The sequence below is a fragment of the Scophthalmus maximus genome, chromosome 6 (genome assembly GCF_022379125.1).
Source record: "Scophthalmus maximus strain ysfricsl-2021 chromosome 6, ASM2237912v1, whole genome shotgun sequence".
Classification (NCBI taxonomy): Eukaryota; Metazoa; Chordata; class Actinopteri; order Pleuronectiformes; family Scophthalmidae; genus Scophthalmus; species Scophthalmus maximus.
Genome location: NC_061520.1, coordinates 10249408 through 10262177, shown reverse-complemented (window position 1 = coordinate 10262177; position 12770 = coordinate 10249408). Strand labels below are relative to the sequence as shown.

General features: G+C 45.0%; 1 protein-coding gene across 1 annotated transcript in view; it reads right to left on the bottom strand.

The window, feature by feature from the left end:
- pparg (peroxisome proliferator-activated receptor gamma) overlaps positions 1 to 12770 on the bottom strand; it is a 30527-nt gene that overhangs the window by 11055 nt on the left and 6702 nt on the right. Inside the window, exons 2-3 of the mRNA XM_035631101.2 lie at positions 2153 to 2449; positions 1638 to 1804 (exon numbers count right to left, since the gene is read on the bottom strand). Of these exons, the coding sequence (XP_035486994.1) occupies positions 1638 to 1804; positions 2153 to 2449 (464 nt within the window). The remainder of the gene's footprint in view (positions 1 to 1637; positions 1805 to 2152; positions 2450 to 12770) is intronic.

Genomic DNA, 12770 nt, shown 5'->3' with positions numbered 1-12770 from the left:
CCGTATTTTCATCCGACTCCGTTTGTCGGGGTAATTTTGGCAGGATTACGCAAATACTACAAAAAAGAATTTTGTGGAGGGACGGGGAGGCCTGTGCCGGGGGATTTTGGTGCTCATGTGGATTCAAAGGCACGTTCAGGTTTTCTTTAACATCGGAACAAAGTGCATTATTCAACATTTGCGATAATTCTTCGAAAAATCGGGCATATCTAGTTGGCTGGTATCTATGAGTGTGTACTATTAGGTGCTGATGCATATTTTTAGCTTCATTAAAATCTTCTGTTCCACAACAGTTTTTTTATTGGTGTTAAACTGTAGCCTTTCTAGTTGTTACATTCGTTTTGCTTTATAATAGTGTTAGGTTTAGAAAATATCACATCCATTGTTTATGACAAATAAAACATTTAGTTTTTAGATCGCTTCCTTTTTGATTTGTATTTCTACTATAACAACTAGAGAATTGTGTAGGATTGTTCAGCCTCGGCCGAGGCATGCGCTCCACTGACCGCCACTCTCGTTTTGATTCGCTCTCATATATGAATAAGGTTTACAAAACATTCAAAAACACCTTCCAACATAATGCAGTCCAGTTCAACACGATCACAATGCTGAAGTCTGAAGATTCGTTGTACAACTGAGTCAACACACACACTGCAGAAGCGGTCGTCTCATAGAAAAGCCGAGCACTTTAAAGGAAAGGGAGGAAACGCGCCGAAGGTGACAGAAGCAGAGCATGTGAAGCAGCGTCTCTCGCTATTTCGTTCTCGGAACCAAAAATGAAAAATTCATACGGCGTTCTGCTGCCGTTTCATGAAAATCAGCCTCACGTGTCTCGGGAGGACAAACGCCACAATTTATAGCCACTATTCCTTTCATGTCTGAATATTTCAGAGAAAACGGAAATATGTGTGAAACACCCGCCGCACCCCGATTAGTTATTTATAGGCTATTCTACAAAGACACACAGATAGACAGACAGAATTCACGGTGCTGGCTGTATGGCTGTAGTACCCTTGCAGGGTGGAAAATGTATGTGGTTAGAGTGACAGACATCAAAAAGATGTGAAAAAACCCCCAAAACAAACAAACCCAATTCTCCCTATGCAATATAGAGTTTTTACTCCACCAACGTGTTTCACCTCAGAGTGACACACGGTGACATTACGATTTCCTGACACGACTCTAGGGTGGAGTGACTTCAATTATCTGGAGCATTATTTTTTTTGAGAGCCGCAACTGATTCTTAACAAGTGTATCTACAATTATTGGAAACCAGGCCAAAAAAAAAAGGTCAGAGCAGTTGGTTAAAACAAATTTGAAACAACTGAAGTCTGAAAGCTGAGATCAACCAGCTCAGTGTGATACGCAGAGGCAGAGCTGAAACGATTAGCTGACAGAAAATTGTCTGTAGTTATCCCTAACCACCTGCTTTATTATGTCTCTACTGATGTGAGAAGAAATATCTTATGGGGTTTGAACTGTTGGTTGGAGAAGGAGAAGTCACCTTGAAAAATGAAAGAAGGTTATCAGCGGATTTTACTTCCAGTTAAAATTATTGTTAGTTGCCGTACTAGTCAAATGTAATCTTGATTTTTTTTTTTTTTGAATCCCCAGCTTGTGATATCTTTCAGTCCTACCTTACAGCCCTCGCAGGCATGGACGCCATAGTGAAACCCGGAGGCTTTGTCCCCACACACACGGCACTCGATGTTCAGCGATGTCGCCGACGCGTCGTCCTGGAGCTTGGAGAACGCGGGACTGTCCGAGTACTGAGGCGGCGACTCTGGCTCCAGCTTGATTGAATCTTAGTCCAAAAAAGTAATCAGGCAAACGGATCAGGCAAAATTGGAGCTTTTTTGCCTCACATCTTACATAGAGTTTATAGGTTCAAGGCTCAGTTTTGAATTTAATGTGCCTGGTTTCTGCAAATGTGTCTATAACTGTCTTTTCGGAAGATTTCAGCACATGTTCAAATCAATATCTCGATGAACTCTTCTCCTGTTTTGGTACAGCTAAATATTTTCATATTAACATTTTGATTGAGCTGTTTGAAAGAATAGTATACAATAGTTTGAGGCTGCACCTCCTGCAAATGATCCCTCTGCTAGAGACAAAAGGATCTGGATCGACCCGTCACACAGTCCGCACTTACTGTGCATGATCGGCTCTGCCCGGTAGCTGTGCATGTTTGTGTAGTCCATGTTCGTCAGGTGCTCTTCGCTCTGCGGCGGACTGGGGTCGTAGGCCACGCCAACGGAAGAGATGGAGGACACGTGCGTGGGAGACAGAGGGGAAGGGATGGAGGTGGAGGAGATGGAGGCGTAGTCCAACGTGGACAAATGCTTCATGTCGAGCGAGTGCGAGCTGTCGTCCAGCTCCGAGAGGTCCACCGCGCTCAGGCTGAAGCCGACAGGCCAGGCCAGGAGCTGCTGGGTGTCCACCATGTCTACTGCGGAGGGAGAGGGACGCAGAGAGCGGTGAGCAGTTAGCTGATGCAATATCCCCTGTTGACTCTGCGTGGCCTTGTTAAAAAAGAAAACAGCCCGAGAAGAACCAGAGAGAGGAGGGGAGGAAGAGGAAAAGTTGATCAGCCGGGGAGGGGGGGAAAGGGAGGATGAGATAAGAAATAGAGAGAAACAGGATGTGAGAAAGAAAGATGACAATGAAGAAAACGCATAGACAAGCCAACGCGCTGCACTGTACATGGTGTCGATGATTAAATACGTCAGTTCAGAAATGTCACAAAAAAAAAACATCAACCAATGCACGCACACACACACACACACACACTCCCATACAATCACCATGACGAGTACACCGCGGTCTTCTGACTCCTTCTGGCAGTTTGTCTGTTATCCAGTAAACAGGGAGGCAGATTGTGTCACGGAGAGTACGAGGCGAACTTCAGAGAAACTTCCCTGCTCAAAACACCGTCTCCCCCTGCTGCTGTTTGGGTGGCTCACTGTGCGATTGCCCAACCAAAGGACACAGACGGCAGGACTGTCTGAGGCCAAGGATTCACGATTCTGGCGTTCCACATTTTTTTTATATTCCCTGGTAAGACTGTGATTTGGTTTACAGCTTAACATTTTTATTTCTAACACACCTCCACGAACATATATATCTTTCTCCCCCCCCTCACCTTTCATACCTTCTGACCTTTGCTGTGTTCATTGAAAAACAGGCCTCGTATATATAGATACATTCACAAAATGTCCTCAAATATCTGGGCACCGTGGTTTTCAGTAAACACTACTCTGACAGGATTTCGCCTGTGTTGGGGTCTATTTTGAAGCTGTGGATTTGCTGCTCGAGCAAGTATTTATGGCAAAAGGACTATTAATGTATACGAGGTTGATTCAAAACAAACTGCAGTGTAATGTGAAGTCTCAAGACAGAACTTGTGAGAAGAATCAACTCATTGTCGGTTTTCGGTCTTTGCTGACTTTCCGACAACGTTATGGAAAATATAGCATATCATCAATGTTATCTTATAATAAACTCTGCTACTTGGAGAGGAAAACACGACTGGATGATGTGTGGGAAACGAGCTTAATCAACATTCAGAGGGTCTCGGAAAAACACATTTTTACCTCACTGCTCCGCGGATATTCACATTTGTTGATAAAAAATGAATGAACGCCCTCCAGTCCCTCCAATATCTAACTCCGACGGTCGGGCAGTGGAGGAAAGAAGTCAGCTGAGCTGGTCAAAGTCCAGTCATCAGAGGTTATTACAGTCCACATGAGAGCAAACCACACACAAGGCTTTATAATCAAAGTGGTAGGGAAAACATTTTTTGGGAGGGGGGGGGGGTGATGCAACAATAGTTATATGTTGTTTTTCTAGGATGTTTTTAAAAGTGTCTTTTCTTATCAACAGAATAAACATAATAAGTTACTGAAGCTGTTTAAATGTACAACCAGAGAAATAGTGAATTTTCTTAAAAAATAAGGCTGTAAAATATAGACAAAGATTCATTTATTTAAAGGCACATCAGGAGATATCCTACATGTTTTAACGTCAGCAATTCCCATGAAAAACCAACAATGCATTTGTCCATCTCACAATACCTCGATTCATTCATAGTGAAGACTAGAAGAAACAAAAATGGGTCAGAAATGTAAAATCTCAGCTTTGAGGCAGTTTATCAATTTGCAGCAGTTTGATGTTTGTTTTATTGATCCATCTAAATAAACAGCAGAGCCCATGTTCATCATGATAATAATACATAGTGTTGAGAGGAATCGGCTTTATCATTTAAGATGTTGCCATTTTTGTTCTATTTTTAAAAAAAAACAGCTATTCATGGAGCATTTGAAGGACGAATCCTTCTTCAAGGAAGGAACAAGCTGATCGGTGGGTCTTCTTTATACATCAGTGCGAGAAAACTCGACTTTTCCCACGACTCTTTCTTCTTTTTTTTTTAAGAGGGAGGAAGTCATGCTTGAATTCTGACCCTGATTTCAACTTAAGGAACTAAGCATAGGAAAAGACAAGAGTGGCAACGGTTTATAAATAATCAATAGAGTAAAAGGTGCACTGGCCTGCCAAGCAACCCTTTGTCACCAACACTGGACCTCAAAATAAACCCCCTCTAATCAACACCGAGTCCTCAATTTGGAAAGAAAAGGCAACAAAGAATGTGGTGAATTATGCAACAGGACGAAACTCAAAATAACTCAGATGGCACAGTCGCACCAGGTATAAAAATGGCTCCAGATTAGTTGGCAAAACATCCCAGTGGAGCAAAACATCCTCCTTTTCTCAACTACTTATTGTTTCCTTTCTACTTGTTGGGGGATTCAGTTAAGATCCAGATCCACTGTGACATTGTTTGAGAGAGAAAGTGTGCGTGTGTGTGTGCGTGCGTGTGTGTGTGTGTGTGTGTGTGTGTGTGTGTGTGTGTGCGTGCGTGCGTGCGTGCGTGCGTGCGTGTGTGTGTGCGTGTGTGTGTGTGTGTGTGTGTGTGTGTGTGCGTGCGTGTGTGTGTGTGTGTGTGTGCGTGTGTGTGTGCGGGTTAGGGTGTGTAGAGTGTAGCTTCCACCGCCTTGGAAGCGGCTGAGGGGGAAAATGCTGACTATTAATAACCAGGGAAACCTGGCTATTTTTTTTTTTTTTTGACATTTGTTGGCTGGTTGCCAAGCCAATTCCAAGCTAAAACAGACTTGGAGCATCTGCAGCAGCAGCATTGGAGTCGCTCGTATCCTGGTTGGCATAATCAAATCATATAGAGACAGAAATCTAGTGGGGGGGGGGGGGGGGGGGGGGGGGGGGGGGGGGGGCGGTGAAGACTGAGGGGGATAAAGACAGAGTCCCCAGACCACTTCCAGAAATCAAACGGCACTCAGGAGGCTTTTAGAAAACCCCTGATCTCAGGAAATTCAAGCTCTGTACACAACAGAGAAAACAAAAAGTTGGTCGCAGCCGAGTGTTAAACTGAAGTGCCTCAATGATATAATTGTCAATGGTGAAACGAGTTTGTGCTGTAGTTCCTCTCCTCCGCGTGGAAATGCTGATAGTACTGAATTCAACATGTTTGTATCTGTAAGTGTTTGTGGGCAAAACACAACAACCTGTCAGACATTATAAAACATGACAGATGATTACTGAGCTTTACGCACTGTGCATTGTGTGTGCATAATTGTGTACACGTGAGCGTGTGTGTGTGCGTGTGTGTGTGTGTGTGTGTGTGTGTGACAGTTTATCCGGTGTCTCCTGAGACTCCTCAGATTTCGACGTGTCAGAACTGGTCTTCCAGGTAAGAGCACAGCGTGTAGGAGTACTTTCTGTCAGCGATTGCCTCAGTCGTGACATAGTAACAAAAGGCCAACGGCAAACTGGCAGGCTGGTCTGGCAAGGTAATGTGAAATAAAATTAAATAAATAAAAAGACTAATTAGCCAAGACAGGTGAGGCATGAGCAAATGCGCAAGCCGACACAAAACCTGGGTCACAAAATGAAATCGTAGGAGTTCAGTGTGAACCTTAAAGAGCGTCGTTGACGCGTCACAGCCCCGAAGAGAAGCAGCTCTGGAAAAAAGAAAGAAGAAAAGGGGTGAAAGTAAGAGGTCAAGCAAAGAGATGTGAAATCTCTCCTTCGGGGACCGAGTTGCAAAATGAATGAAATGTTTTTTAAACGTTCATATTTCCTCACGACGGCAATGGTACGGTCCAAAAGGGGCTGAGGCAAACGGGCTGCGTGTCAGATTACTGCACAGAGAGAGGCCGAGGCCCGTTTTTGAACGTGGACTTTAATTGAATTTAATGAATGAGTTGTTGTTGTTGTTGTTGTTGTTGGGTTTTTAAAAAAAAATCAGATGATATAAAAAGAAGTCTTTGAGACGGAAAATCACAGCTCAACAGAAGTTCCAAAAAAACAACCTACAAAAATGCGAAGAAGCCCTGCAGTCAGAAAAAAAATATATCCAGCGCTGTCATCACTTCTCCTCCTCCACTCCTACGCAGCGGGAGTCGTTTTACAGTCAGGCAGGGAAGATTTCACATAGCGAGGAGCTATGTGAAACGTCTGTCTCAGGACGCGACAGACGTCGACACGGTAGCTGCCCGGGTATATTTTGTGATGGCCGAGACAAAAGACAGAACCTGTCCTGCCGCATTCAAACGCATTGATGCTCTTATCTTCTCTGTTTGGATAGAGAAACTGCCCCCGGCTCTCGGAGGGCGGGAGCCGCACCACCGGCGGCCGAGCAGCGCAACGTCTGCACTGGACATGAGTTTGAAGGGGAAAATGTTGTTTGAATACAGCAGGTTCGCAGATAAATGTGAATAAGTAGCGCGTGATTTAGCTCAGCCTGTGTCGTGCTGTGGCCTCTATGACATCCTGAAGGAGAAGAAAAATGACATGTTGCAGAGTATTTCCCCTCTTTAGTAAGGCGCGGTTTTCTCTCTGTCTCTCTTCTTTTTTTTTTGCTCTGTAAGCCGTTTATCATAGTTGTCTCGTGCATATGAATGTGTGTATGTGTGTGACACACACACAGAGAGAGAGCGAGAGAGAGAGAGAGAGAGTGCTCAGGGCTCGGTGACTTCCTGACCTCTTCATGTAAAACAGCATGTGGTTCAGTGTCTGTGACTAAAACGTAGATATGCCCGCCTGCACGTCTGCCTCACAGTCCGCCACAGTTTCTTTGAAAAGCTGAAGCGTGAGCATTTTCGCCTGGTTCGTCCTGCACTAGGAGACAGTGGGACACACACACACACACACACACACACACACACACACACACACACACACACACACACACACACACAAAAAATTAAATCACAGATTCTCGTTTTAAGGCTCTGGTTTATTTGTAAGCGGCTGAAGTTATGAAATGAGACGGAAAGCGAGCGAAGGAGAGAAGGGCTTGAAAAGTTGCATGTGGTGCAAAAAAAGTCCTGCCATCCTGCTTCACTCTTCAGGAAACTGGCACTGTGTTGTATCTGTGGTGGTGTGAAGCCACCACAGATACAACACCTGTACGGGGGGCCTTCCCCCTCAATGATCAAACACCAATGGAAAACCGAGTGCGCCCGACGTGTCAGCCAGAGGTCTGGACTAACCCTCAAACAAGCGAGAGTCTGGTCGCGCTCGAAAACCCACTCGCTTGGCGAGATCTGAATTCACTCGTGAAAACTTCAAAGCCCGAAAAACGTGGGCGATTATTACGAACCCCCGCGTCTGTCTGATTGGCAGGGCTCTGAGTAAAACAGAACCCAGACTATCTCGGTCTTATGACTATTTGATGATTTTGTCTAAGTTGTGTGTTTCAAGTTTTGTGGAGCACCGATGAACTCCGGGTCAACCGAAGGTCAGATCGAGGGGGAGATACGGAGGGAAATGTGCTCAGCAAGTCATCCATGGTTTTTTACATCCATGCACACAGAGTTTTGAAATCATGGGTCCAACTTAAACCTTGTGTCTATTTCAAAACAGCTTATGATCTGAGCATATAACACAACAGCACACACAAGAGCATGACAAAAACTGTCCAAGGAAAATGGATCAGCATCACTTGACCTAATTACTCTACTGTAAGTTTTTGCTCGCTTGAGAAAATCCATGAACTGCGGGGTTTTTTTAGCCGGTGGTGGCAAATTTAACAACATCACTGTGATGCACAGAAAGCGGTTTAGATTCTGAAGCGGTTAACTGTCTGCGTGACCGATAAAACTGCCTGACCTGCAGTATCTCGCTGATAAGCACCGGTGTCTGCTCTAAATCGACTGAAAGAGGAAATCAACTCACCGACACCACGATTGAACTGACGTTCTGATCATCTGAAGCTCTTTAATTGGGTATACAGTGACAGTAGACTGACCTCTTGTAGCCACAGCTTATGCACTGCTTTGACACACACACACGCACACGCACACACACGCACACGCACACACACTAGGGTTAAAGGGACAGTCCACTCACCCTGTGTCTCCCGGTTCAGTTTAGTGTTTCAGTGTCAATGACCAGCAACTAAATGACAGTGGCAAGTGACAGGCGAAGAGAGTGGTTGGTTGGTTGTGTGTGTGTGTGTGTGTGTGTTTGTGTGTTGTGTGTGCGTGCGTGTGTAGTCATGCTTTTCCTCAGGAAGTGATGACCGATAGAAAGAGAACTAGACCCAAATTTTTTCTCTCAAAGAGTCTGGACTCAGCTCAGCAGAAGTTCAGACAGCCAACTATCATGTGCTCTGTGCTTACGTATACTTATTTGTGTGTGTGTGTGTGTGTGTGTGCGCGTGGGGGGGTGTCTTTTATTCCTCATTTTCTTAATATGTGGATGTCTGTACATAACCGCACAGCACATACCGCTGTTTGTGTGCTCCTTCGTTTAAACAAATATTCTCGTATATGTGTATGAGTGCTAGAGTCAGTGTGTGTGTGTGTGTGTGTGTGTGTGTGTGTGTGTGTGTGTGTGGTTGTGTGTGTGTGTGTGTGTGTGGTTGTGTGTGTGTGTGTGTATGTGTGTGTGTGTGTGTGTGTGTGTGTGTGTGTGTGAGGTGGTAGACATCAGATGCAGATGATTTCCTGTTGCTTCACTGTGACAGGCGACCTCATGCCTCTCTGGTTGCACTTCTCTCCCTCAGCTCAGTCACTCGGTGTGTGACGGCGGTGACGCACTCACTTCTGCAACCTCATGCAATAACCACACAACGCAAGCCGAATTTAAAACAATACAAAACTGAGGGTTGATTTCCATTCCTGACCAGAATATGAGACATGTTTAAACACACCGCAAACACGGCGTACTCCTACAGTATGTGCACCAGCCTCTGTCCCTGCCTCCAAAGTGCATTGATGTTTCTGCAACTATTTCAGGAAATAGTTCGCAAACCTAAATTAGGCCCCGGATGCTGCGTTGTGTTTCGGTCCCATAGGTACCGGCGGTGTAAGAAACAGTGCTTGATTGGCACCAGATTTTGTTACCCAACCCCAACTGCATTTACAGTATGTTTGGGCTTCATTCTGTTATTTTTATTTCAACATGTTGGATGTTTTGTTGTTATTTTCAAGGTCTAATTGCCTAATACTGACACCTAAAATGAAGAATATGTCAATAAAAATTAACAGAGAAAAGTTCAGGCTAGGAGTCAGCAGAGGATGGAAAAGTTCCACAATTCAAAAACTTTTACTCTCACATTGTACAAAATGAAAATGGTAAAAGTCGCAGGCTTATCATAAGGATATGACACTTCACAGATGCAGAGTCTCAGCCATATCTGCAACCATCAACCGTTCACTCAGAAATGTTTCGTTTTGACAGGAACAGGGTCAAGGTGGAACAGGTGGGGTCATGATAGGGCTGGGCGATATGGCTGAAAACTGTATCACGATATAAGTGTTTCATATCGGTCGATATCAATAATTATTGATCATTTTTATGACCTAAGAAACACAAACACGAGCCAACGAGATGGCGCAACCAAACGTGACACTGTCACATGATTGGCTATTAGGCGTGTCAGTCCATACGCTGCTAGCGAGTGCCGGCGTATCTAGCGGCCGGCGTGGCTAGACTCTTTGCTCCGGTTTCTTCCAACGAGGAAATTATCGAAACGTTCTATCGAACGCATTCTATTGATATTGATTACGTGTCTATCGCGATACATATCGTTATCGTTTTATCGCCCAGCCCTACGTCATGATGATGTCAGATTAGCTCGACGGTGCTCAAGTGTGCACCGGGGAAAATAACCAATTCTTCTAATTATGTGGAGCCAACTAAAGGCAGAATGTGCAACTGTGTGCCTCAGAGGAAAACACAAAAAAAACCATCAGACAAACAATCAAGAATGACACGCAGTGAAAGCACATACCTCCGCCGAGGCCAGACATTCCTACACGTCTGTCTAGCGCTAATAATAAAAAAAACGGTGAAACTAACATTGCATAGCGTTGCATTTGATTTGTAATTTTCAAATTGAAAAAAAAAAAAGACTAGTATTATTAGTAGGCGCATAAACAAGAGGAAAAGATCTTCGCGTCTGCCTTATTCAAAGCAAGTGTTTTACACAAAATGTTAACATCTCTCTTACTTACAGAACAGTTTCAATGTCCCAATTCCAATCATCAATATCAACGTCTGAAAAGACGAATCATGTGCTGTACAACACAGTCAACATCGACTCACCCGAAGTGGGAGAGCCTCATCTCGCATCTCTGGCTGCATGCTCTCTGTTGAGCGGACGACTGACCTCCATCAGAAAAGATCAGCCGTCGTACGTGAACGTTAATAAATCGTTAATAAACAAGTTTGCCCCCCCAAATGTCCTGCAGCCTTACATCCCAGATTTTAGGAAAACCGCAGGTGCCTGCGCGGAGCAGAGACGGACAAGGTGTGGCGGAAGCTGAGTGAATGAATGCTGAAGGACAGAAAAACCTGCATCACAGCGGAAAGGAGGTCAGAGCCGCCGCAGCAGAAGATGACCCTCCTACCGGAGGAGGTCAGAGTCTAGTGATGATAATCTCTCCATCACCTACGCCCGTCCATAGTAGTCCAGTGTCAGCATGTAGAGCCACGTCCACCACAGTGGCGGTGGGCGGCACACGCAGGTGCCCACGGTGAGCTAATATGGCACAGAGGTAGACTTGGCTAAACCTGTTTCAACGGGGCCATGTGAGAGACTGTTTTCTTTGGCAGGCCACATTGTGCAGACGAGGAGGTCGACTCTGACATCGGAAAATGTCAACAAGCTAGTCTGCCTGAGTGACTGGTTAAAAGAACAAGTCGACTTCATAAACTGGTGGACTGAAGTCAGACAGTCACACGAGTTCCCACCGAGTGTGTGTGTGTGTGTGTGTGTGTGTGTGTGTATGTGTGTGTGTGTGTGTGTGTGTGTTCAACGTTGCCTCCTCAAACGACACTATGACATTCGGTTTCTTAAACGGTGGCGTGTAACTTTGCAAACAACGTACAGGGAAGTTCTTTACATTTACTAAGCCACCTCCCAGTAGCACTGTAGGAAAAACTACACATATTTTATCCGTTCACGTAATTGCTGCTTCTCTTTTGAAACAAGAAGGGCAAGTCGTACGATTCAATCTGTCAGTCCACCTGTTGGTCATAGTCTAAAACACACACACACACACACACACAAGAAGGGCACAACACAGAAAGAGATCTCAATGTTGTAGCATATATCTATATATTTGTGTGTGTGTGTGTGTGTGTGTGTGTGTGTGTGTGTGTGTGTGTGTTTGTGTGTGTGTGTTTGTGTGTGTTCCATATGCTGCTCTCTGGGAATATGCAGCTTTCCCAATAATCTAAGGACATGAACTTTCTCCTAATTCCTTGAAATTGTCATGAGTTGATGGTTGATGAGTCCCTTAAGCCCCAAAAGCATCCGTGCTGGATAAGGGGAGGAGTGGTGCATGCTGTCAAGGTCTCACACACACACACACACACACACACACACACACACACACACACACACACACACACACACACACACACATTTGCAGCCATGCCACACACAAACACACATACTATGTGGTATGTTGTCACACTGACAGACTGTTATGTATGTATGAGGGCATGTGTGTACTGCATAAACAAAGAGCAGTTGGGGGCACTCCTTCCATTTATGACAAGAGGACAGAATAAAAATCTGTCAATCTTTGTTTGAACACGCACACACTCACACTCACAGTCACAGTCACACACACACGGTTTAGAAAGGGTGGAGTCGGGGAGGCAGAGGAGGGCTGCACGGTAGGAAGAGGGAGGGGGGTTCATTGTAGGAAGGTCCGTGCCCTGTTCCTCAAAGTGGAGAGGAAAAGATGGGGGTGTGCTGCCCCCAGCTTCAGTTTGGCAGGAGAATAACAAAACAGCACACGATGTACCACTCTTTCACAGAACGTACTGGAAATGTGAGCGTGTGTGTCTGTGTGTGTGTGTGTGTGTGTGCTGGGAAAGTCAAGTGTACACAAAAGAAACGGCTCTTGGATTGTCCGTTGGAAGGTTCAAGGAAATGAGCAACATAAGTGTCAGAGTTAAATCAGCAGTTGACTGTCTGCTGACCCCCTCAACTGGACAGTGATTGTCCAATCATAGCTTAGCGACCTCAACATGGCACAGCAGGTCTGTCAAAGGTTAGAAGGTCAAGGCTTACTACCTGCAGTACGAACTACCTTTGGCTTCATCCATACAGCTCAGTCTATATTTTAAAACAGTGGATCTCCGTCCACTTGAGCATTTTAGCTCTGTATCAGAAGTCACCTCTGTCCTTTCTAACACCTGAAAAACACACACCGCGTGACCATTCACGTCCAACT